General features: G+C 50.5%; 2 protein-coding genes across 2 annotated transcripts in view; one reads left to right on the forward strand and one right to left on the reverse strand.

Annotated features, from left to right (window-relative positions):
* CRTC3 (CREB regulated transcription coactivator 3) overlaps positions 1–26,483 on the forward strand; it is a gene marked incomplete at its 5' end in the record, with an annotated part of 1,283,408 nt that overhangs the window by 913,428 nt on the left and 343,497 nt on the right. The gene's annotated exons all lie outside the window — the stretch shown is intronic.
* TICRR (TOPBP1 interacting checkpoint and replication regulator) overlaps positions 194–26,483 on the reverse strand; it is a gene marked incomplete at its 5' end in the record, with an annotated part of 52,580 nt that continues 26,290 nt past the window's right edge. The window contains 15 exons of the mRNA XM_081114762.1: positions 194–616; positions 1,061–1,186; positions 1,264–3,199; positions 11,823–11,980; positions 12,428–12,562; positions 13,314–13,366; positions 14,860–14,950; positions 18,291–18,434; positions 20,044–20,101; positions 22,316–22,412; positions 23,452–23,691; positions 23,823–23,902; positions 23,991–24,084; positions 24,767–24,867; positions 26,323–26,474. Coding sequence (XP_080970888.1) covers positions 507–616; positions 1,061–1,186; positions 1,264–3,199; positions 11,823–11,980; positions 12,428–12,562; positions 13,314–13,366; positions 14,860–14,950; positions 18,291–18,434; positions 20,044–20,101; positions 22,316–22,412; positions 23,452–23,691; positions 23,823–23,902; positions 23,991–24,084; positions 24,767–24,867; positions 26,323–26,474 — 3,575 coding nt within the window. The 3' untranslated portion in view covers positions 194–506. The remainder of the gene's footprint in view (positions 617–1,060; positions 1,187–1,263; positions 3,200–11,822; positions 11,981–12,427; positions 12,563–13,313; positions 13,367–14,859; positions 14,951–18,290; positions 18,435–20,043; positions 20,102–22,315; positions 22,413–23,451; positions 23,692–23,822; positions 23,903–23,990; positions 24,085–24,766; positions 24,868–26,322; positions 26,475–26,483) is intronic.

Raw genomic sequence — 26,483 nt, forward strand, 5'->3', positions numbered from 1 at the left:
AGTGTGATGGAAGCAGCTGGGGGCACAGCAGCTCGGAAGCGAGTCAGGCCCAGGACGCGGTGCGGTGCGTCTCCCCGGTGGCGCGAGGCCTGGGCGGGGACAGCTCCGGGGCAGAGCCAGACCCCCGCGTGGCTGCCCACGAAGCTCAGGGCAGGTCCGTGAGGCGCCGGCGGGAACATTCACAGACGCCACACCGAGTACAGAGGTAACTTTATTGTCGGAGGGAAGGGAAGCGCCGCCCCGGCCTGTCCTGGGGTCCTCCCCTTTAAGACAAGGGAGGCCGCGGGCCTGGAATGGGCTCCTGACCTGACAGGGCCGGTCTGGCTCCGGCCCCCCGGCAGCCTCAGGGGCAGCCCAGGGCCTGGGAGGTGGAGGCTGGGAGCCAGCCCCCAGCTCCTTGGTGCCCACGGGACCTGTGGAACCTGCTCCCCGTGCAGCCGCGGGCGCGTGTAGGGAGGGGCCGGGCAGCTCTGCCGTGTCTGGTTAGAGGCGCAGCCGGTCCCCTTCTAGCTGATCAGCTTCTTCCGCGAGTACGTCCTGCTGACGGGGCGGGTCCTGGAAAAGGCTCGGCTGAACGGGGAGTCCTCCGTGGCGGGAAACACATCCGAGTCCTCATCTAGAGCCAGGCAGGCGGGCAGCTGAGGGCGCAGAAGAGGCTGGGCCTCCCCGACTCCCCGCCTGCACCGGCTCTGCCTTGTCTCAGGTCCGTGGGGTCTCGTAGGCTGTCGTGGCCTCAGGGGCGGGACCACGGACGGCCCCTCCTGCCCCCTGACCAGCTCGGAGGAACCGTCTAACCTGCAGCACAGGCTCAGCGCTTTCCGAGGCTGCGGGCGGCCCCGTCACGGCCGCGCAGACACGGGAGGGACGGCTCAGCCCCCAGGGACTGCCCCGTGCGCCGCCTGCCACCGCTTGCAGGAACCTCAAGTGTTTGGTAGGACTGCGGGTTCCCTGGGGGGGCACCGCGCACGGCACTGTCCCTACGCCTCCTGCAAAACGCAGCTGCCCGGCAGCCCCGCGCTCAGCCCAGGGCACCGCACGTGCGGGCCCTCCCACGACTTACCCGGGGCGTCCTTGCCCTGCGAGGCGAGCGTCTTCCCGTGGAACAGCAGCGGGGACTGCGTCAGGGCCTGGAGCCCGCGGGCAGAGAGGCCGCTGCGCACCGCACGGCCGGGAGGGGGCGTGGAACCTGCAGCAACGGGGGGCGGTCAGCACGGCCCGAGGTGCCCCAGGGCCCACGCCAGGCCCAGCGCGGTCACCACTCACCCGAGACCCACGGCTCGTCGTCGCCTGCGGACGGGAGCGGCTGCAGCTCCGGCCCTGGAGACCGGGCCTCGCCCCGAGGCTCTGGGTCCTCTCCCCGCTGGCCGCGGGCTCGCTTGGCTTCACACTCGGCGTCCTCGGCTGAGAGCAGCCTCTTCCTGGGGCCCCGCCCAGACGGCCCCCTGGGGGAGGCATCCTCGGAGGCCGGCACCCCATCTCCGGCTCCCGGAGGGGACTGGTCTGGCAGCTGACACACCCCCTCGAGCTCAAAGTCCCCCAGGATGCGAGTCTTGTGCAGGCCAAGCTCCAGGTCCAGCTCTGTGCCCTCCGGCCGCAGCAGCGACCCGCCCGCACCAAGGTCTGTGCCCGCGTCGGCCCTGCCCGCAGGGGTGCCCAGGCTGCCGTCCACCGCCCGCTTCCTCCGCGGCCAGTCCTTGATCGTGTCCGGGGTTGTCTTCCCGCTGTGCTTGGGAGATGGTGTCCAAGGAACCCCGGTGTCTGCCTGGAACGGGCTGGGGGTGCTCGAGGGGCAGCGGGTGGGGGTGCAGGACTGACAGATGTAGGTCTGTCCTCCGTTCTTGCCGGGGCTGCTGTGCGCGGGGCGAAGGCAGGGGGGGGACGTGTAGGTGTCGGGTCTCGAGGCCTTGCTGCCCCTGGGCACGGCCAGACCGGGGGGGACACTTGGGTCCCTTCTCAGCGGCTCGGCGTCTGGCCCCGGGCTGGTGTCCACCTTCTTGATTTGAAGCCTGGGCAGCCCCCTAGCCTGCACGTCCAGCTCCACCTCGTAGGCCTGGGGGTGGGCAGGGGCCTCCGACAGCTGAGCGGACACTGGCAGGCGCTCGAGCGGGGCCGCACAGCGCAGGGCGCCAGGGGGTGTCCGGGGAGAGCGGGGCGCAGAAGGAGGAGTCCCAGGGTCAGAAGGCTGCTCCCCGGTAACCGCCGGCCTTAACCCCTCGCCGTCTCCCAGGGGAGCACTGTGGCTGTTCCCGTCCTCGGCTTCGCCCGGGACAGGGAGGGGCTCCGTGTCACTTGCAGGGAGCACAGGGGATGACGTGTGCCAGCCGGTCCTGCAGCCAGGCCCGGGGTCGCCGTGCCCTTCAGAGGGCGGAGAGGGGCCCCCCTCCTGCTGCTGCCTCCTGGTGTCTGTGCCGTGGGCAGGAGCTGTGCAGGGACGGGGCTGGCCCTCCAGGGAGCCCCTCTCGGGACTGGAGGTGTTTCCCAGCCTCGTCCCCCCTTCAGGAGCGGGGAGGGGGCTGTGGCTGGCGTCAGGCTTGGCTCGCCCTGAGGTCCTGGGGGGCTCTCTCCCGTCCAGTTGTCCAGGGTGAGGGGACTCGGCTGAGGCTGTCCTGGGGGGACTCTCGGGAAAGCCACCCGCAGGGGAGGCGAGAGGAGACGCTGGTGGGGAAGCGGGCTCGGCTGTGTCCCCTGGTCTTGTCGGGGTTCGGCCAGGGTTCACTCTCCCTCTCTGTGCCGGCTCGCCCCAGGAGGCTCCGAGGTGGTGGGGGTGCTGGGGCTTCTGAGTCGGAGGTGCAGCATAGCCGGCAGCTTCTCTGGGCGCCCCCCAGGCTGCCGGATGTGGGGTGCTTTCTGGACTGGAAGCCACTGAGGGCAGCCAGGGGGGGCTCTGCAGAAGCCGCAGGGGCTGGCCACCCGGCCTTCCGGGAGTTCTTGGGCTCGTTCCCAGGGGAGAGGCGCCACCTTCGGGCAGGGGGCGTCCGAGCAGAGAGGCTGGGGGCGGAGAAGCTGAGTGGCGGCCGTGGGGCGCGGAGTCCTTAGGGGACTGAAACAGCCCCTGTCTGGCGGGTGTGCGGGCTGCACAGGGCTTCTGCCGCCTCTGGGGGGAGCACAGGGGAGTGTGCGGCGTGCGAGGGGCATGAGGGGGCCTTCGGGGCGTAGCTCTCGGAGAGCAGGGAGGCTTCCAGGAACTCTTCTTAGGCGTCTGCAAGGAAAATGAGTTTAGTGGTTGAACGCGGTAACCCACACTCCCTAGGAACCTCTGGGGCGATGAGAAAGGCGAGTGGGAGATCGGCAGGCTGCCGAAGGCACGATCTTGGCAATGACCCGAGTCCACGGCCACAGCAGGACTCGCCGCTGCTTGGCCACGTTTGCTAACGCCAAGCGCACAGCCAGCCCGTCTCCCTGAGCCCAGTCATCTCAGTGTTTGCATATCTCACTGGGGCACAGCTCAGCTAGCCTTCCCCCTACAGGACACCGGTCCCCGAGGCAGCCTCTGCTGTCACACCTCCGGCCGCACACCCACGGCCACCAGGGGATCACTGAGCACCTACTGTGCGCCAGGCAATGCGTGTGTGTATGTGTGAGTGTGGGGCGGGGGAGCGTGGGACACACACAGAGGGCACCAGACAGGAAATGACTCCCCGCATGGCAAGAGCCTGCAGCCCCACAGGTCAGGAGCCCACACGCCTCCCACGGCTGCACCCTGACGGGAACACTGCCTGCTAGTCGGGTGCTCACGGGGGGTGGACGGGACAGCGCGTGTGGCTAATGCAATGTCAGGAGCCTGCATGGGGCCAGAGGGAGCTGCAGGACAGCTCGCTGTTAGACCAATGGAGGCCGGGGTTGGGGCGGGATCAGGGGGGATACCCAAGAAAGAGTATCAACAGGTGAAGGGGGCCCAGCTGGTGTGGCTCAGTGGTTGAGCATCGACCTATGAACCAGGAGGTCACGGTTGGATTCCGGGTCAGGGCACAAGCCCGGGTTGTGGACTCCATCCCCAGTAGGGGCTGTGCAGGAGGCAGTCAATGGATGATTCTCTCTCGTGATTGATGTTTCTATTTCTCCCTCCCTCACCCTTCCTCTCTGAAATCAATAAAGATATATTGGGTTAAAAAAGGATTTGGGGGTGGGAGGGAACTGTGGGTATAAAAAATTATGAGTAAAGGTAAAAAACAAAAAACCTTTAATATCCCGCTCTTGCTCCCCAAGAGGTTCAGAGACAAAAGACAGGTAAGCAAGAAAATGTTCTAATGTTGGGTCTCAGCCTAGTTTGAAATAAAAATGGTGAACTGTGAATGCCACCCCCAAATCTGAAATCAACGCTGTGGAGACAAGGAAATCCCCTCGCTGCAGGTGAGCAGAAAGCAGGTGAGTGGCCTCTGGTCCGTCTCAGCTCTGAGCCCGCTCTTCTCTCCTCACACATCTCTCATCGCCCTTTCATCTTCCCGACCTTCCCCTGCTCTCCTCTCTCTGATCTTTCTCTCTTCGATCACCTCAGATGTCTCTCCCATCTAGTCTCCCTGCAGTCTCTCTGTCTCTGATTTCATTCTTCTCCCTCCTCTCTCTCCCTCCATGAATTCACTCCTATTCCACATCTCCTGTCTTCTCTCCTTGGTCTCATCTTCCTCTCTACACTCTCCCCCCTCCCCCCTCCCTCTCCTCTGTCTCTTGTTTCTCTCTGATCCGCTTTCCTCTCTCTACCTTGTTTCCTCATATCGATCTTCAGCCTTTCATTTCTCTTCCCAACTTTCCTCTATTCTCTCCCATCTCCCTGTCTTCTCTGACGTCTCTTCTCTCTGTTCACCTCCCGCTCTGAACTCACTCTTCTCTCTCAACTTTCTCTGATCTGGCCTCTCGCTTTGAAATCCCTTCTCCAATTGCCCTCTCGTCTCTCATCTCCCTGATCTCTCTTTTCTGCTCCCTGCTTCTCTCTCAGGTCCCCCCCACCCCCTTTCTCAGAACTCATTTCTCTCTGTACCCTTCCCGCTCTCCCTCTCATCTTTCTCTGTCTCTTTGATCACTTCTCTCTCACTTTGCTCTCTCTACCTCTGTGAACTCGTCTCTCTCGGTGACCGCTGTCAATATAGCTCTTCTCACTATATATTCTTCCTTCTCCTACTCTCTGATCACAATCTCCTCTCTTATTTCTTACTCCCCTCTCTGCATCTGTCATGTCCGTAATGCCACTCTCTTCTTTCCGAGGGCCCTCTGCTCTTTCTCTTACCCCACTATTCTCTCTCCAATCGGCCTCACATCTCCCCCCTCTGAGCTCCCTCGATATATCCCTTCTCTATCTGTGAGCACTTTCTCCTCTCTAGCATCAATGTCTCAGCTCTCTCTTCTCTCAATACCTACTCTCCCCCTTTCCCACTCTTCTCTCTGAATCTTTTCATCTCTATCTTCCCTCATTTCTTTCTTCTCTCAACTTTCTCTAATCCCACTCTTCTCCCTCATCCCTCTGAAATCTCTTTCTAATTTCCCTCTATCCTCTCCCATCTCTCTGACGCCTCTTCCTTCTCTGCACGTATTCTTTCTCTGATCTCCGGCTCTGTCTTTCTCTGAGCTCAATCTCACCTCCCTCTGCTGGCTCTAAATTCTTTCCTCCCTCATCTCCTCTCTGACGTCTCCCTTTCCGCTCCTTCACTCTGACTCTCTCCCCTCTGAGCTCCCTCGTACCTCTCCCCCCATTCTCCTCTCCTCAGAAGTCATTTTTCTCTCTTCGATCTTATTCTCTTCCCTCTCGGCCCTGTCTCTCCTCACACATCTCCCCTTTCTCTGAGCTCTCTCTTCTCTCTCTGATTTCATTCTTCTCACTTCTCTCTACTATCTTTGACCTGCCTCTTCTTTCTGATGTCACTCTATCTCTTATCTCATCTCTCTCTCCATGTATCTTCTCTTGCTCTCTCCACTCCCTACACTTTTATCTCAATTTTTCTCTCACTCTCTTCTCTGAACTCCCTGATCGCTCTCTGAATTGTATGCTGTCTTTCATTTCTCACTCCCCCACTGAGCTCCCTCCTTCTCTCACAAACTTTCTCTTTGACCCCTCTGACCTCTCCTCCTTCACTCCTCTAACTCCCCTCTATCCCCCTCATCTCTGCTATTTCTTTCCCCCCGACTCTCCCTCTCCCCTTCTGAGAACTCATTTTCTCTCTGATCCTGCGCTTTGCTCTCCCTCTGCTTTCTCTGAGCTCCCACTCTTCTGTCTGATTTCATTCTTCTCTCCCTCTCTGATGTCACTCTCTTTTCCCTCCCTGAAATCTATCTTCTGTTTTTCCTTTCTCTCCTCAACCCTCACTCTGCCTCCCTCTCTGAACTCATTCTCTCTGAGACGTCTCTCATCTCTCCCTGCCCCATCTCTTCTCACATATCGCCCTGTCCGCTGTCTCTGTCTGTGCTCCCACTCTTCGTCTCTGATTGCATTCTCCTCACTTCTCTCTCCCCTTCTCAGAACTCACTTTTCGCTCTTTGATCTTACTCTTCTCACATCTCCCTATTTTCTGTCTGATGTGTCTCTTTTGTCTCATCTCTCTGCGCTCACTCTCTTTCCAAACTTTCTCTTCTCTATCTCCCCGTGCTCTGTTTGATCACCTCTGATGGCTCTCTCTCTGAACTCCCACTCTTCTCTCTGGTTTCATTCTTCTCACTTCTCTCTGCCTCTGTGAACTCTCTCTACTCTTTCTTCTCCTGCTCTGCTTCCAATCTCTTCCCTGTCCTCCGTGATCTGTTTCTCATTTCTTACTCCCTCCATCCTCCTCCTCCTCTTTCTCTGATCGCCTCTGTAATCTCACTCTCTTCTTTCTCTCTCTTCTATTCCTTACTCCCCTCTCTCCTCCTGTCTGCTGCCCCTTCTCTCTCAATCATTTCTTTCACTCTCCCTCTGATCTGCATCATTCCCTTTTCCCTCCCTCTGCTCTTTCTTCTCCCACCCTGTGATCTCCAACTCTCTCATTCCCTCTAAACTCCTGCTCTTCTCTCTTCCCCCTGATCTCATGCTGCATTTTATTTGCCCCCACTCTTCTTCCTCTCCCCTCTCTCCTTCCTCCTTTTCAGAACTCACTTTCCTCTCCCTGCCCTGTCTCTTCTCACATATTGCCCTGCTCTCTCTCTGAGCTCCCACTCTTGTGTCTGATTTCACTCTTGTCACTTCTTTCTCCCTCTGCCCCTCTCTCCACTCTTTCTTCTACTCTCTGGACTCATTCTTCGTTGTCCTCACTCTTCTATGTTCTTTTCTGATTTCTTGTCCCTGCACCCTGATTTCCACCTCTGAGATCTATCTTCTGCCTTTCCTTTCTCTCTCCTCCCTCTGTTTGACCTGCCTCTTCTCTCTGATGTCACTCTCATTTCTCTCCCCGTCTGACTCTCTAAATTCTATCTTCTTTCTCATAAATTCTCTCATCACCTCTCTTAACACTCTTTCTTCTTTGATCATCTCTCTGAGCTCTCCCTTTCTTTTCCTTCTCTCCTCTCTTCGTTGTTTTCTAATCTCTGATGACCCATTACTGCCTTCCATTTCGCGCTCTAATTTCCCTCTCTATCTTCTTCTCTATTTCTCCCCCCTCATATCCCACTCTCCTGTCTCTCTGACCTCTCTTGGTGACCTCTGTCAATATCGGCCTCACATCTCTGTCTCTCACTCCCCTCTGATCTCCCTCGATATATCTCTTCTCTACCTGTGAACACTTTCTCCTCTTTAACATCAATGTCTCAGCCCTCTCTTCTCTCTAATCTCAATATCTACTCTCCCCTTCCCACTCTCCTCATCTCTGTCTTCCCTCGTTTCTCTCTCACTCCCTCTGATCTGCCACATTTCCTCTTTAATCTCTGAGCTCTCTCCACTCTTTCCCTTATCCCACTCTTCCCTCTCTACCTCTTCTGCCTTTCGTTTCTCTCTAATTTCCCTCTATTATCTCTGCTCATCTCCCTGACGGCTCTTCTCTGTTTCTCTGAGCTCAATCTCACATCCCTTTATTGTCTCTGAAATCTCTCCCCCACTCTGAACTCCCTCATGTCTCTCCCCCCACTCTTCTTTCTCTCTGATGTCACTCTATTCTCCCATCTCGCTCCCTCTGTGAACTCTCTCTCAATATACCTTCTCTCGCTCTCTCCACTCCTACTCTTTTATCTCAACTTCTTTCTCTCACTCTCTTCTCTGAACTCCCTCATCTCTCTCTGAATTGTATGTTCTTTCATTTCTTACCCCTCAGGCTCCCTCTACTTTCTCTTATCCCAATCGTCTCTCCTCTATCCAATTCCTCCTTCTCTTGTCATGAACTCTTCTCTTTTTGATCCCTCTCTCATTTCTCTCTCTGATCTCTCGTTACTTTCTTTCCCCCACTCTTCTCTCCTCTCAGAACTCCTTTTCTCTTTGATCCTGCTCTCTTTCCCCATCTTCTTGCTCCCCTTCTGCTCTCCCTCTTCTGTCTCTGATTTCGTTCCGCTCACTTCTCTCTCCCTCTTGAATTCTCTCTGTGGCCTCTCTCAATGTATCCCTTCTCTCTCCTCATCCCTCAGTCTGACTCCACTCTTCTCTCTCCTCTATCTGATCTCCCTCTCTGAGACCTCTCTCATCTGCTTCTCTCCATAATTCTGTCTTCTGTCTGAACTATCTCACCTCTCAGTGACCTCTCAATATATATCTTCTCTCTCTGAGCTCTCCCTCTCTTCTCTCATTTCCCTGAATGTTCTTTTCTTAACTCTTCTCCATTTCTCTGAGCTCAATCTCTACTCCCTTTGAACTCTCTTCTCTAATATCCCTCTATTCTCTCTCTGGTCTCTCCCTCACTCTGACCGCCTCCATTCCCTCTTTTCTGTCTGTAATCTTACTCGCTTCTCTCTGATCTCATTCTTCTGTCTCTCATTCCTTACTGCCCTCTCTCCTCCTCCTGTCTGCTCTCCCTTCTCTCTCAGTCATTTCTTTCTCTCCCACACTGGGATCTCCAACTCTCTCAACTCCCTCATCAAGTTCACGCTCTTCTCTCCTACCTGTTCTCATTTCTCGCTCTCTGATCTCTTGCTACCCTTTCTTTGCCCCCAATCTTCTTCCTCTCCCTTCTCCTTCCTCCTAAACTCCCACTCTTCTCTGATTTCTTCTTGTCACGTCTTTCTCCCTCTGACCTCTCTCCGCACTCCCTCACTGACCTCCCTCTCTTCTGTGAACTATTTTCTTTCTCATCTGCTTTTCTCTACTCTGCCCTCTCTTATTTGACCTGCCTCTTCACTCTCACTTCTCTCCCCATCTGTCTCTCTGAACTCTACCTTTGTTCTCATAAATTTTCTCATCACCTCTTGATACTCTTTCTCCTCCACTATGATCTCAATCTCTTCCCCCCTCACTTCTTACTCCACTCTCCTTCTCTTCTATCCTATCTTTGACCTGCCTCATCTCCTCTCTCTCACTCTCTTCTCTGAACTCCCTGATTTCTCTGAGTTGTATGCTGTCTTTCATTTCTTACTGCGCCCTTTACTTTCTCTTACCCAGTCGTCTCTCTCCTCTATCCAGTTTCTCTCTGAGCTCCCTCCTCCTCTCCTCATGAACCCTTTTCTCCTTTTGATCGCTCCCTCTTCACTCCTTGATGGAGCTCATGCTCCTCTAACTCCCCTCTATTCCCCTGATCTCTGCTACTCTTTCCCCGACTCCTCGTCCTCTCCCCTTCTCAGAACTCATTTTCTCTTTGATCCTGCTCTCTCCCTCATCTCTGAAATCATTCTTCTGCCTTTCCTCTCTCCCTCTCTCTCTCTCCTCCCTCCCTCTCTTATCCATCTGATCTCCCTCCATGTCTGAACTCTCTCCCGATCAATCTCAGGCTCTTCTCGCTGAGACCTCTCATCTCCTGATCTCTCGTCTGCTCCTCTTTTTCTCACTTTGAACTCTCTCTCCCTGAACTCGCTCACCTCGATATATCTCTTCTCCTACTCTCTTGGACTCATTCTTCTCTGAGCTCTCCCTCCCCCCCCTATCATCTTCTCTCTTTGAACTCCCTTCTCTAATTTCCCTCAATTCTCGCTCTGATCTCTCCCTCACTCTGATCTCCTCCATTCTCTCTTTTCTGTCTCTCATCTCCCTGATCTCTCTCATGTCCTTCCTCCCCCCTTCTCAGAACTCATTTTTCTCTTTGATCTTACTCACTTTTCTCTGATCTCATTCTTCTCACTTCACTCGTCTATTCTTGACTTACCTCTTCTCTCGATAAATCTCCTCTCTGAACTCATTCTTCTGTCTGCTTTCCCTTCTGTCTCTCAATCATTTCTTTCATTTGCCCTCTCCTGAGCTCCCTCTTCTCTTTCTCTTACCCCACTCTGATCCTTCATCTCCCTATCTTCTCTCCCACACCCCGATCTCCAACTCTCTCATTCCCTCTAAACTCCTCTTCACTCCCTGATCGATCTCGCGCTCTTCTCTCTTCCTACTTTCTGTGCGCCCTTCCTCCTCCTCAGAACTCACTCTCATCTCTTCTCACGTATCGCCCTGTCTTCTATCTCTGATGGCTCTCATCTCTCACTCTTCTCTCTGGTTTCATTCTTCTCTCTGCCTCTGTGAACTCTCTCTCTACACTCTTTCTTCTCCTGCTCTGTTTTCAATCTCTTCCCTGTCCTCCGTGTTTCTCATTTCTTACTCCCTTCATCCTCTCCCTCTCTCTCTTCTTTCTGTCTGAGCTCCCTCTACTATTCTCTTCTCTCTCTAATTGGCTTCATCTATCTCTCCATATAGCTTTCCCCTGATTTATTCTGAACTCTCTCTGTGACCACTCGATATCTCTCTTCTCTCTCAACTCCTTCTCCCATCCCACTCCTCTCTATCTGATCTCGCTCATCCCTCTTTGAAATATATCTTCTGCCTTTCATTTCTCTAATTTCCCTCTATTCTCTCCCCTCTGCTGAGCTCCCTCAGAGCTCAATCTCTTCTCTCATTTCACTCCATTCTCTGAGCTCCCACTCTTCCCTCCCAAATCTGCCTATTTCTTTCTCCCCTCTCTTCTCCTTCTGTCTGCTCCCCCTTCTCTCAATCATTACTTTCTCCCTCTGATCTGCATCATTCTCTCTCTCTGATCTCACTTTCCTCTCCCTGCCCCGTCTCTTCTCTCTAAGCTCTCTTCTTTCTCCCTGACTCCTCTCTCTCCATTCTTTCTTCTCCTCTCTGAACTCATTCTTCTTTGATCTCTCTCTGTTCTAATTTTTTGTCCCTGATTTCCATCTCAGAGATCTGTCTTCTGCCTGTCATTTCTCACTCCTCACTCACCTCCCTCCGTTATCCCACTCTTCTATCTGATGTCTTCCTTCTCTCCTCTCTCAACCCTCTCTAAAATCTAATTTCCCGATCTTCTTCTCTCTGAATTCTCTCTTACGCTGATATCTCTCTCCTTTTCAGAACTCATTTTCCTCCCTGATCTCCCTGATTTCATTCTTCTCACTTCTATCTTTGACCTGCCTCTCCTCTCCCTCTGCGCTCTGTCGGTATTCTTTCTTCTACACACTGTCCCTGATCTAAAGGGCCTTTTGTTTTTGCAGACGCACACGGCTGCTCACATGGCAGGCCTCACTGTGGGAGCCCGCCTGGTGCACTGAGGCTGACCTCTTCACTGACCGGACTTGCTCTCAGGACTAAACGCTGGGGCAATGAAATATGGACAATCTCCAACTTTAAATAAAAGTTTTAAAGGCGGGTCCAACGTTTTCCAACCTAACGCTGCCTGTTGGAACTTTCACCGCAGCTGGTCACTAAGGAAGGTGACTCAGCACCGTGAGCCTCCCCGTCACTGCGCAGTGTCTCCCTGGCCGTCTGTCTGCGCCCCGAGACGGTTTCAAACACGATAGACATGTCCTACCTGGTAAGCTGTCGGCATCTCAGAGGCCACCGTGTCTCCGGAAGGCCCTGTACGTCGAGCCGCGCCCTCCTCCAAAGGCCTGACCACTTCGGACACGGCCCCGAAAAGCAGCGTCTTCGGAGACCGAATCCTCGGGATGGGAGGCGATCCTCTCTGGTCTGCAAGGCGAGAACAGGGACAGCGTCTCGCCAGTCGAACAGGAGGGGGATGACGTCAGCAACCACTACGATCATGCTCCCTCCCCGAGTGTTAATGAGACTGCAGTTAGCCCCAGGCCCTATGGTAGGAAACACTGTCATGTGTAATTATAAGAGCAAAAGAGACACAGATACCGCCTTCCCCTGGGATGCATGTAGGACGTGAGCACAGGCTGGGAATCACAGGTCACGCTCTCTGCAGGGGATGCATTCCTCACGGGAATGGTGTGGGCGGCTGCTGTCAGACTCCAAAGGGATGATGCGGATCATAAAGACCCCGGATTGCTCCTCACCCGAACCTCATATACACTCACCGGCTCTACTTCTCCCACATCACGGCCACATTTCACTGCTTTTCCCAAAAATACTCCCCACCAAGTCAGCGTGGATGCGGGGCAGGCACCTTACCTGACCGGCTTTGCTGAGACGAGTGAACCCTCTGCACGCTCCGAGGCTGCGGCTGAGACGCAGAATAGAAGGGACCAGATTTCGTCCTGCCCAGGGCCAGCTGCTTGATGCGAGGGCTTCTTCTCAGACTCACCTCTGCAGAAGCAGAGCCACAGCCGTCAGCAGGGAGACACGCCACCTGACCTCCCACGTGCACGTGAGCCACACTCATGTCTCACTAAATGCAGACAGGAGCCTGACACGCCACTGGCTGAGCCTTCATTGTTGTAGCAAAGATAAGAGGCGTGTGGGATGTGGCCCCAGCCTGTCACCTCAGACAGTGTCATGACCGGCCACCGTGAAGCACGATGGGGAGTGAGAAATATGTGTAAAGTAGTCACGCTTGTAAAAACGTTTAAATTTAAAAATTGCAGTTTATGCGTATGTCACATATATTATACTATTAACAGTATTTCAGAGTTATGGGATTACCAAGTGACTATTGAAATTTTGGCTTTTCTATTTTTTTCTGATTTTTCGACAATAAACATGTATCTTGATTAAAAAAAAAAAAGTCAATCTTGGGAAACTCCACCACATATACCTTTAAAAAGCCACTCACCACTCAGGATTGCTGGTGTGTGCAGCACTGTCACCTACCTGTGACCAGCTTAGAATAGGGGTGGGGGACCTTTTCCTGCCAGGGGCCATTTGGCTATTTATAATAACGATCATGTGGGGACCATACAAAACTATCAACTTCACCCCTAGGGCTTGGGAGGGCCAAACAAATGATTTCATGGGCCTGACCTTCCCCATCCCTGTCTCAGGGTGAGAGGCCGAGCGGCCCAGGGCAGGAGGTTTCCACAGAAAGGAGGTGAAACTCCCACCCAAAGGCAGTGGATACCTTTCTCCGGGGACTCCTCGACCACGTCGATTTCAGGACCAGGGTCAGAGGACCTCAAGGAACCAAGGGCACAAGGATTAGTCAGAATCACGAATTAATTCACAGTGAACACCCTAAGGAGATACAGCCTCTCCCCCGCAAGTCTGATAGCACCGCCGTTGGCCAGCCCTCTCACACTATCAGAGTTAAAACATTTTAAAAATATATATATATTCCTGAGAGAGGGAGTGAGAGAGAGAAACCACAATGATGAGAATCATTGATTGGCTGCCTCCTGCACGCCACCTACTGGGGACCGAGCCCGCAACCCGGGCATGAGCCCTTGACGGTAATAGAACCTGGGACCCTTCAGTCCACAGGTCGATGCTCCATCCACTGAGCCAAACCAGCTAGGATTTAAAACATTTATTTACAACTTCAAAATTAACTAAAGAGTATACTTCTGCCCTGGCCGCTGTTTGTCAGCGGATAAAGCGTCAGCCCGCACACCAAAGGGTCAATGGCATGTACCTGGGTTGCAGGTTTGACCCCGGCCCAGCTAATGGCATGTGTGGGAGGCAAGCAATCTCTCCCCCCGTCTCTTCCACTCTCCCTAATACCTACAAACTTCACTTCTTACCATTTATTCTGTAGAAAAACTGGCACAATTTATGTGACACCCAAACACCAGTAATGAAAGACGGAGCCTTGACAAGACACACACGTGCTCCTCCCTAGTCCTCCTGTGCGTCACATGCAGCAGCTGTGAGGAGGACAAGGGCGGAGAGCAGGCCCCTGGCTGGGACTCAGGACCCAGAGACGGGCAGTGAGCGCCCAGAAGTTCCTTTTTGCTCCTCAGCTCCCATGGGTGTTGGAGAGGCCGACACCCTGAACACACCCAGAGGTGCAGCCAAAACTGCCCTCCGAGAACCGGGACAGGGGTCACAAAGGACAGACACTGTCAGGGGAGACCTGCTCTGCCCAGGCAGCTGCCAGGAAACCGCCCCTCAGCACAGGAAGTTGGGACTCTAGACCCCAGCCCTGCCTGGCCATAATGAAGACCCACCTCTCCTTCCCCGTCAGCACATGGATTTTAAGATTGTGAAATAGCCAGCCCAGCTGGTGTGCCTCAATGGTTGAGTATCAACCCATGAACCAGAAGATCAAGGTTCGATTCCTGGTCAAGGCACATGCCTGGGTTGTGGGCTTGATCCCCAGTGTGGGGTGGGCAGGAGGCAGCCGACCAATGATTCTCATCACTGCTGTTTCCATCTCTCTCTCCCCCTCTCCCTTCCTCTCTGAAATCAATAAAAAAGATGTGGAATATCCATTCAGCAGCATATTGCTCAGTAACAGAAAGGGATGAACTGACACGGGAACACCATGGGTAAATCTCAAAACCACTCGCCAGGGGCGCGAGGCCAGACAGAGCCCCTCCCGCGGGTTCTGGGCCCTCGGAGCGACAGGGTGCCCTCTGGCTGTAAGAAACAGTCGGGACCTGAGTCATGAAGCCCATGGGGCTGGGAGAGCTGTCTGGGGGTGGGGCGGCCGCCCGGGTGTCACTCACCTGCCCTTGATCTGCCGGTGCAGCAGCCGCCCGGAGACCTGCTTGTGCTCCGGGGTCTCGGCCACAGTCTTGGTCAGCAGCCTGGGATGCCCTGCAAGGCGAGCAGCACAGGGTCCCTCAGACACGGCCGGTCCCTCGGCCGCAGGGACCTCGGGGCTGTGGACGGAGGCCTAACCCCAGGGCCCCACGTCACGGCTTCTCACCACTGTCAGAAGCTACAGAGCACGGAAGCCGATGGAAGTGTGAACTGTTCCCCCAATAAGCAGTCCTGAGCAATGAACTGCTCACCGACTGCCGCCAACACATCTGTGCACCTACTTGGTGGCTCTTGTGTTTACAATTAAATAAAATAAAGTATGTGACAATGTTGATATGCAGCGATGTATCAGCTACAAGGGATCCTGGGTAAGATCTACAGCTGATTCTCATCAGGCAGTGTGATGACATATCCAAAGTGTCAAAAGAAGAAAGAGTCAATCAACAATTCAGTATCCAGCAAAACTATTATTCAAAACCAAAGGAGAAATGAGCACATTCCCTGATTATAAAAACAAGCCCCCTCTAACCCCATAGAAACCGTCACCAGCAAACCTGCCCCATAAGTAATACTAAAGGGAGTCCTCAGGCTGAAAGGAAAGGGCACTAGAGAGTAACTCGCATCCACAGGAGGAAAGAGCTCTGGGAAAGGTAACAGCGTAAATAAATACAGAAGACAGTGTAAAACCATTTTTTGTAACTGTTTTTTTTTCTCCTGTGAGTTAAAATATAAAGCAATGATTATAAATTTGTATCAACAGGCAGACAATGTATAAAGATGTAACTTGTATGACAACAGAAAAAGGAAGGGGTGGGAAATGTAACTATATGGGAGCAGTGCTTCAGGTTGAAATGAAAGGACACTAGACAGTGACTGGAAGCTGGAAGAAGAAATGAACACGGAAAAGGTAGCTGCACACGTGTACATCAGCCAGAAGTGTGGTACTGTGGTTTGCAACCTCTCTTTTTTCCCTATATGATTTAAAAGGCAAATGCATGAAACAATTATTATAAATCTGCGTTAATGGGCACATAATTTATAAAGATGTCATTGGTAATGACATCAGAGAGGAATAGGGATGGAAATCAACAAAAATATATTTAAAAAAATAAAAAAGAAACCAAGTTGATTCTTTGAAAAAATCATTGACAAACCTTTAGCTAGTCTGACAAAAAAAGAGACTCAACCTACAAAATCAGAAATGAAAGAGAGGACATAACTCATTCTCACAGAAATAAGACGGAGTAGAAGGGAATACTAGATCAATTGTAGCCAAAAATTAGATAACCTGGTGAAAGGGACAAACCCCTCGAAAGACACAAATTACTGAAAACAGACACAGGAAGAAACAGAAAATCTAAATAAACCCTGACAAGTACAAAGATGGGATTCATTTTCAAAAGAGTTCCCCTAAGGAAGGCTCGGACTGGATAGATGGCTTCCCTGCTGAATTCTACCCACAAAGAAAGAGGAATGAACACTGTAACACATGTGGTCAACTGACTGTAGACCAGGCTGTCATTTTTTCTGTTTGTTTTTTTTTTCTTTTTTCTTTTTTCTTTTTTTTTAATATATTTTATTGATTTTTCACAGAGAGGAAGAGAGAGAGATAGAGAGTTAGAAACATCGATGAGAGAGAAACATCGACCAGCTGCCTCTTGCACATCTCCCACTGGGGATGTGCCCGCAACCCAGGTACATGCCCTTGACCGGAATCGAACCCGGGACCTTTCAGTCCGCAGGCCGACGCTCTATCCACTGAGCCAAACCGGTTTCAGCATTTTTTCTGTTTTAAAGAAAAAAATAGTACTTTCAACAAATGGGGCTGGGACAGTTGGATAGTCACATGCTAAAGAGTGAGGCTGGACTCCTGTCTCCCACAATCTCATATACAAAAATGAATTCAAAATGAATCAGACCTAAATGTCAGAGCTTACAGTAGAAGATTTGGGTTACATGGTGGTTTTTTAGATATGACACCAAAAGCACAAGCAACAACAAAAGCTGCTAAATTGAATAAAGTGGACTTCATTGAAATTAAAAGCTTTGGTGGACACTATCAAGAACGTAAAAAGACAACCCACAGTTTGGATAAAATATCTGCAAGTCATAGATCTCATAAGTACCTAGAATAAAGAACCTCAACAGTAAAAAGACAAACCCAATAGAAAAATAGGCAAAAATTTGAAGAGACATTTCCCCAAAGAAAGTACATGAATAGCTAGTAAACTCAACATCAGTTATCAGGACAATGCAACTCATCACCACTGTAAGATACGACTGGACACACACCCACTCGAAAGGGTAGAATAAGAAAGAGAGACAGTATCTTGGAGGGAAGGCAGGGGAAGCGGATGGGTGGGACGTAAGCAACCAAAGACCTTGTATGCATATATGCAGGACCCACGGACACGGACAATAGGGTGGTGAAGGCTTGGGGCGGGCTGGAGGGGGTCAATGGGGGGAGTGGGAAGGGGACATATGTAATATTTTCAACAATAAAGATTAAAAAAAGAGAGAGAGAGAGAGACAGTAAAAGGTGGTGATGAGGATGTGGAGGAACCCTCATACATTGCTGGTGGGAATGTAAAATGGGGCAGTCACTCTGGGAATAGTTTGGTAATCCTCAAAAAGTTAAACATGGAGTTACCAAATGACCCAGCAAACCCATTTCTAGTCATATACCTGAGAATTAAAAACACATCTATACAAAACCTTGTATATGAATGTCTGTAGCATTTACAATGGCCAAATTGTAAATTTTAAACAACTCAAATGCCCACCAATTGGTGAATGGATAAGTACAATGCAATTTATCCATACAGTGATGTACGCTGGCCCTAAAAATACACAAAGTGCTGGGACCTGTCGTATGACTTATGCCACTTACAGGAAATGCCCACAAAAGGCAAACCATAGACACAGAAGGCAGACTGGCTCTTGCCCACAGCAGCGAGTGCCTGCAAATGGGTGTGAGGTTCTTTCTGGAGCGATGAAAACGGGCTGGAAGATACCGAAACCTCTGAATCACATACTTCAATACATGAATGATCTCTCAATCATCTAAAAATAACAATAACAACAAAAATACAGCCCCCTCCCCCAAAACAAAACACTAAGAAAACTATTTAATCACTACTCTTCATTTCTTTTTAACTGTGTTTTATAAGAGAAGTGGTTTTATAAAATAGATGCGTGTCTGCAGGGATAACGGAAGGGAGGCTGAGAGAGACCAGGATTAATTTCCATCCCAGCTGGAGCGACCCCAAGGGGAAGAGTAGCTGGAGGCAACCACAGAGAAGGCGAAAACGGGAGATGCATGAGCTCCTGCCGTAAAGCGGGTCTCGGGACTGGTTGGCGCGAGCAGCCCTCGCCCGGGTCGCTGTGAAGTTACCTCGGGTCCTGCCCACACTGTCCAGCTTGCGCTGCAGGCCTTCCACGGCCGACACGGAGTGGCTTCTCGGCAGCCCCCGCTTCGCCGGTCTCTTTGAAGGAGAAATTTCCTGGGTGAAGAGATTTCTTCGAACTTTGGTCACTTCTGAAAACATAATAAAAGATAAATATTATCACTTATAAATGCCGTATCTGGGGAAAGAAAGTTATCCACAACAGAGAGAAGCTGCTTAAGGAAACTATCCTACAGACTGACTACTATATGCTAGTAGACACTTACTGGGGAATTTCCTTAACTACTATACTCACATGGTACATTAAAGTTATTTTAAGTTGATTTTTAGAGAGAGAGAGGAAGGGAAAGGGAGAGAGAAACATCAATGTGAGAGTAAAACATTGATCAGCGGCCTCCTGCACACCATCTACTGGGAATTGAGCCGGAAACCTGGGCATGTGCCCTGACCGGGAATTGAACTGGCAACCTTTTGGTGCACAGACGAAGCCAAATCAACTGAGTCACACGGGCCAGGGCTAAAATTATTTACTTTTATAAATTCAATGTAAACTCAACCTTCAGGAACACACGGAAGGCCCACAACACTTACCCTGGAAGCTTTGCTCGCTGAAGAATGGACATAACCCTAAGTCAGAGCACGGGCCTTTCAACACACCCTAGAGTTAGGACTGTCCTCCCCTTTTCGCTGCTGTGTATTCAGCTCAGCCTCAAGTTCTTTCAACTTCAAAGATTTTAATCTTCTTACAAATACTTTACTAATTTTCTGGGTTATTTTAAATGCCCTTCCTCACTCAACAGCATGAAAGCTGTGACCATCTAGATTCAAAGTTAGGGGGGGAAGCTGAAGAGTCAAGAAACACTTGGCAACGCGAGGAAAACGGCTTCTTAATCTTAGGGTGGCCTCGTGGAGGCTACGCGATAATTGCCCTGCGGTAAAGTCTTCTAAGAGCCAGTCATTGAAAGAAGACCAAAGGAAGCAGGCCCACACACTGGGAGGCCCCCTGACGTCTTCCCATCAGTGACATACAGTAACCCAAGGACCCCAATTGCACAGCAAAGTGTAAAAAAGGTTCCTCCAGCTCCAAGTAAGAGCCCTGCTCGCTGCCCGAGGCTGTCTATGAACCTGATTTGCGACCTGACAGCTAACCTGGACTTGCTACTTTCTGTTTCTCCCCAGTTTTTGAAAAGTTTAATATTTACAGAAAACTTCAAAAAATAACACAATAAACAGAGTCGTCGCTAAAATTCACGCACTGTCGACATTCTTGCCTCCCCATTTGTAATATTTCCCACCCCCACCCTGCAGAGGAAGGGCAGACACAAGACTCCTCAGTCCCATGTCTCCTGGGTACGAGGGCACATGCCTATGACCCAGGAAGTCACGGTTCGATTCCCAGGTGGTGGGCTCAATCTGCGTGGGGTGTGCAGGAGGCAAATGATTCATGATTCTCTCTCATCACTGATGTTTCTATCTCTCCTTTCTCCTCTGAAATCAATAAAAATATATATTTTTTAAAAAAGAAATGCTTTACCAAAAAAAAAAAAAGATTTCAGGCCAGTTATTTTGCAGAGTGCAGCATTTTGAGACCACCTGAACACCTCATTCTCCTAGTACATGTTATCTGGACATATTTCACTAACCAACAACTGCCCATAACTAGGCAGCTGCTTAAATACATGCAAGTGAATAAATGTGTCCTTCTAGTCAATGAGCAGGTGCCAAGAGAACAGAGCATACCTTGTACTGGATCTTTCACTGGGAGTGAGGGCTGCGGGAGAGTGGGGCGAGAGTTCTCCTGAAAGATGAGAAGACCCAGTAAGAAAACAGATATGCATTTAAAATAAAGGAATAAAATTCCACATGGAACCCTTTGACCCTGACAGTTCTCCTTACAGGAATCCATAACAGAAATGGTTGCAAAACGCACAAAAATAGATACATGATCCAAGGACACTGAAGGCTGCAATAATAATACAAAATAAGAAACGCCCTAACTATCCATAAAGAGGGAAACAAATAAATGATGGCTCATCCATCCAATGCAGATATTAACAGAATTAGGAAGGTGTGTAAGAATAGAGAAGGAAGACCTGGATATTCTAACACAGAAAGAGGTCCACAATGGGAAAAGGCAAAATGCAGAATAGGAAAAAAACAAACAATCTCAGTAAATCTAGTTTTAAAGGAGTAAGCGTTCCTGACTGGTCTGAAATGAAGTTTCAGTCCCATGAGCACCAGCTTTCGAAGGACGAGTTACACGCAGTGATGAATGACGACAAATCATCCTCAGGTCTATTGAGGGCGGCCTGACTCCTCCGGGCCGTCCACTTTGGGATTTCCCCCTCTCCAATCAGGATGCCAAGACACATCAGATTTGCATCTTATTCACATAGTATGGTCTACTGAGAAAGTGAGCACAGCCCTGGCCAGTTTCTCTCAACGGTCAGAATGTTGGCCTGTGGACCAAAGGGTCGAGAGTTTGATTCCTGGTCAAGGGCACATACTTGGTTGCAGGTTCATTCCACCCCGGTCGGCAAGTGTGGGAGGCAATCAATGGATGTGTGTGTCTCTCTCCCCCGCCTTCTAGTCTCTCTTAAAAAAAAAAAAAAAGCCCCAGCCAATCGGCAGGGCCCACAGTCCTCTCTCCTCCCCTACTCCAACCCCCCTATAAAATCCCTCTCCACATAGAGCTAGCTCTCTATTTGCCGCTTGTCACTGCGTCGCTGAGTGTGGTCGGGGAGCCGAGCTAGCTCGAATAAAGACTCTTTGCTTCTGCATCGAAAACAAAAAAAGTCAATGGAAAAAATATCCTCGAGTAAGGACAAAAAGTGAAGACACTACCTCTTTAACAGAAATCCCACTCCAGATTCCAAAGGACAGTTACAAATCTTGATAAACAGACAGCAAACCACCACTGTAATGATTAATGCTTCTAAAGCTATTTCTCATACACTTGTTTTTAAATATATTTTTATTGATTTCAGAGAAGAAAGGAGAGGAAGAGAGAGAAACATCAATGACAAGAAGGAATCATTGACTGGCTGTCTCCTGCACATTGGACCAAGCCTGAAACCCAGGCATGTGCCCTTGACCGGAATTGAATCCGGGACTCTTCGGTCCGCAGGCCGACGCTCTATCCACTGAGCCAAACCGGCCAGGGCAAGTTCTCATAGACTTTTAATGCTTCTCAATAATCTGTGCAGTTCACAAGTGTCACCGAATTCTTACCAAGGCATTCATTCTACTCAGTAAACAGAATCCACCTGGGTTTCTTTCTCTCTGCCACCAACAAACCTCAAGTCCTTACACCTGCCACAACCAAGTTACCGTGGGATAACAGCACCAGCCACCCACCCCACACTTCTTTAACGTCTTATGGAAATAAAACATACATATTGGCACGCAGCCAGATTCCCTTTATGCTTGCACACCATTATTCAAAGATCTCTTGGCTTATGTTAGTCAGTATTTAGGAGAATTCTCATCTACATTAAAGATTTTAAATGAACTCATTCCTTCCTAACTTGGGCTTGCTGTTTTATTTACATTACCTCTGTCACACTTTTGGGTAAAAGGGTTAATATGTAACACATGTATATTTCTTTAGTCCATGGATTATAGTTGCACACACATTCATAAAAACATCTCGCCCTAGGCTGTTTGGCTCAGTGGATAGAGCATCGGTATGTGGACTAAAGGGTCCGGGGTTCGAGTCCAGTCAAGGGCTCCTCCCAGGCCCTGGTTAGGGCAAGTGCAGGAGGCAACCGATCCATGTGTGTTTCTCTCACATCAATATTTCTGTCTTTCCCTGTCTCTTCCGCTCTCTCTAAAAATCAATGGAAAAATAGCCTCAGGTGAGAATTAAAACAACAACAAACATCTGATTTGACTTCTGTGAGCGCCATGTCCACTCCCCACCGCAGACACCGCCCTCCATGATGCTCTCCCGTGGCTCGCACAGAAGGACTAGGTCTCTGGCGCCATTTCTTGTCTCTGGGAAACGACTTACGTTTCTCGCGGGTCTCTGGGACACTTTGGGGATTTCAATTTGTCGACGATTCTGTGAGACCTCTGCAATGCTTTTGTGTCTTATTAATGCATTTTTCCTTTTGGAAAGAGAAAGAAACAGTCAATGTGCACTCAGTAGCAGTTACATGTAGTTAAATTAGATGGAAACTACAGTGCAAAATAAAACATTCTTTTTTAAAATATATATTTCTATTTATTTCAGAGAGGAAGGGAGAGGGAGAGAGAGGTAGAAACATCAATGATGATAGAGAATCATTGATCGGCTGCCTCCTGCACGCCCCCCACTGGGGATTGAGCCTGCAACCCAGGCATGTGCCCTTGACCGGAATCCAACCTGGGACCCTTCAGTCCACAGGCCACCGCTCTATCCACTGAACCAAACCAGCTAGGGCTAAAACATTCTTTACATAAAGGTCAGTGATCTTGGTATTGGACAGAACTTAAAGCAAAGCAAGTCAATCCCAGAATTTCCAAAAGTAAGTACTATAAATTCAACTAGTTTTAAACAATGAAAAAGCATAAAAGGAAAACTTACAAAGCAAGCTGAAACCCTAAGCTCATCTCCTACAAGGCTCCTACTTCCCGGACACCCCACAGACAGTCAAGGGCTCTGGGGACTCAGTGGCAAATACTGTGTGTTCCCTGGATAAGTGTCACGTGCTCCTGACACTCTTCCGAACACCCAGGAACCAGAGCAGAAACTCCAGGGACTGGCTTCTGTGATTCAGACAGGAGGGCAGAAGGGAGTCAATGAATGACAAACACACACTACTGGACTGTGGTTTAATCACACCCTCCGGCCATAGCCGGTTCTGTTCAGTGATCAGAGCGTCGGCCTGCGGACTGAAGAGTCCCGGGTTCAATTCCCGGTCAAGGGCATGTAACTGGGTTGTGGGTTCGCTTCCCACACCAGGTTGGGGTTTGTGAAGGAGGCAACCAGTTGATGTCTCTCTCACATCAATGTTTCTCTTTCCCCGATCCTTTTCCCTCCCTCCCTCCCTCTCACTCTCTGGGAAAAATACCCTCAGGTGAGGATTTAAAAAATAATAATTAAACACCCTCTCTGTCAGAACTGGAGTATACAAGGAAGGCCTTCAATTCCCAATGCCCCCCTACCTTCTCTTCTTAGCCGATCGGGTTCGCAGCTCCTCCAGCCGGTCGGAGTCCGTGCCGCCCGGCGCTGACCTGCCGCCGCTGGCCATGAGGGGCGCGGAGGAAAGCGGCGACTTGCTCTCCTGTGTCACGGAGTCGTCGCTGAAGAAGTCTGTCGGCAGGACCTCCGCCAGCTTCTGAGGAACCACAATGCCCAGGCTGTCGTACAGCTGCCCCAGCGTCTTCGGGATGGAGTCAATGTACCTGTGGGCAGGTTGGCTACATGTGGAACAGCCGTCATGGGGGCCCCTCCATCCCCTCCTCGCCCTGCATGAGAAACGGTCCCTCCAGTTCCAGGATTCTGAAACAACACCATACGCAGTCCTCAAACTTACAATGCCAGAATTTCTTCCAGAAACGTCGCCAGGTATGCCGAGTCCTCAGTTAAACACACCATGCGCAGCAAATCCGCCACCTGAAGGAGATTCTCAGATGACTACACGCCTCTGCGGGACGCTGAGAGCTTCTAGCACATTCCCAACGGCCCCGAGCGATATACTTACCTCCTCCACCAGCTGCTCCACGTCATCTATGCTGTCACGTATCGACGGGCACTGCACACACATCTCCAAACGGAGAAACACCTGCAGCTGGCACCTTGAAAGGGAGAAACACTAGTCAGTGGTTCTCAACCTTCCTAATGCCGCGACCCTTTAATACAGTTCCTCATGTTGTGGTGACCCCCAATTTCATTGTTACAAATTGAACATAATTGAAGCATAGTGATTAATCACAAAAACAATAATTCTATATGTGTTTTCCGATGGTCTTGGGCGACCCCTGTGAAAGGGTCGTTCAACCCCCAAAGGGGTCGCGACCCACAGGTTGAGAACCGCTGCACTAGGTTATAGTTACTCTGAAGGTCACTAAACTTGAGGCCCCTTCCTCAGTCATAGATCTACTTATATACAAAACAACAAAATGAGAACCGTGGCTTTCTCTAAATCAGCGGTCGCCGACCGGTGGTCCGCCGACCACTGGTGGTCCGTGAGGTCCAAAAGGTTGGTGACCGCTGCTCTGCCGCCATGGTTATCAGGTAAACAGGTGACTCAAACTGCATTAGATTATAAAGAACCCGGGGGGAGAGGGGGGGTTAATGGGGGGGATAAGGACACATTTGTAATACCTCACCTAATAAAGAATTAAAAAAAAAAAAAAAAAAAGAATCAGCCACAAAAGCCTCTTCGAGCAATTCGCCATCTGTTCTAAATGGCTACAAGCAAGTCTTTGAGTTTGTTTTGGAGCAATGGTTAAAAAACAAACAAAAAAGGTTACTTACTCTCTGATTTTGTCCTCTTTATCCCGGTTTTCTCCCATGTCTTGTCTAAGGCTTTTGCTAGTTTTTAAGAGGTTATTTTTGACTTGATGCAGGCAGTTCATCTGAAAATGCAAAAGTGTCACATAGGAAAATGTGACATTCCTTGTCGTCATTTCTAATTTCTTCACGGCTGACAAATGCCAAAGGGAAGTACAATCCTTTACACACTCCCCCTTCTTTCACTTTATTTTTTTAAATATATTTTATTGATTTTTTACAGAGAGGAAGAGAGAGGGATAGAGAGTCAGAAACATTGATGAGAGAGAAACATCAATCAGCTGCTTCCTGCACACCCCCCACTGGGGATGTGCCCGCAACCAAGGTACATGCCCTTGACCGGAATCAAACCTGGGACCCTTCAGTCCGCAGGCCAACGCTCTATCCACTGAGCCAAACTGGTCAGGGCCCCTTCTTTCACTTTAATGAAAAAATGGTGAGATAAATGTTCTTCTTTTCTATCTTCAAGCCTGCAGATTTGACCTTTTTTTTTAGTCCCCACCTGAGGATATTTTTTCCATTGCTTTTCAGAGAGAGAGGAAGGGATGGAGGGAGGGAAAGAGAAATACTGATGTGAGAGAGACACATTGACCACCTGCTTCCAGCCCAGGCCCCAACCAGGGATGGGGAGCAAACAAGCAACCCAGGTATGCACTCTTGACTAGGAATTGAACCCATGACCCTTCAGTGTGCAGGCCAACGCTCTGACCACTGGACCACACCGGCCAGGGCTTGACCTTTCTTAAAAGGAAGATTCCATACAGCAGTGACTGAGATGTCTACATACTATAAACAACCCCTGTTCACCTAAGAGGAGTCTGGCTTCACTAGCCTTGAATAGAAGCAATAACTGGTCTAAAACAGTGGTTTACAACATCCCTGTGCATAAGGGTCACGTGAGAAGCTTTTAGTATGTAGATACCCAGGTCGCAACATGCAGACATCTGCTTCACTGCGTCTGGAGGAAGGCAGGCATCAGGTACTAAAAAATGTCCCACGTGCCCCAGACAGTGTTAATCAGTGGTTAGAGCGTTGGCCCGCACACCAAAGGGTCACGGGTTCGAGTCCCAGTCAAGGGCACGTACCTGGGTTGCAGGTTTGCTCCCCAGTTGGGATGTGTGTGGAAGGCAACCAGTCAACGTGTCCCTCTCACACCTATGTTTCTCTCTCCCTTTCTCTGAAAACCAATGAAAAAAATGTCCTCAGGTGAGGATTTACAAAATAACAAACAAGCAAAAACGTTGCAGGTGACTCTACAGTCCAGGCAGGACTGAGGGCCACTGGCTTAATTCATGCGGCTCACACGCAGCTCAGATAAGGACAGCGGAGAGCACATCGCATTACCGGCCTAACCCCTGCCCTTCGTTTCTGCCTTGTTAGAAAGACCTGGACCTGAGCTCACGGCTCACCTCCTCACTCCCCTCATCATGTATGAATCATGCCCTGCATACAAACACGTGAACCAAACCCGCCAATAAGCAATGATGGATGCCAATAAGCATTCATCGGGACGCTCTTACCTCTAAGTCCTTGGTGCCTTTGGACTTGAGAAATGCTTTAATGGTTGAGATCATGCTCTGAGCACATGAATACAACACGGTTTCTCCTGTGGCCATAGTCTTTTGGTAATTTTCATGGATGTAAGATTGTAGCTCCTCTTCAGTTTTAAAATCTGTAAAAA

Source organism: Myotis nattereri (genome assembly GCF_964212035.1).
Source record: "Myotis nattereri genome assembly, chromosome: 21".
In the NCBI taxonomy this organism is placed as follows: domain Eukaryota; kingdom Metazoa; phylum Chordata; class Mammalia; order Chiroptera; family Vespertilionidae; genus Myotis; species Myotis nattereri.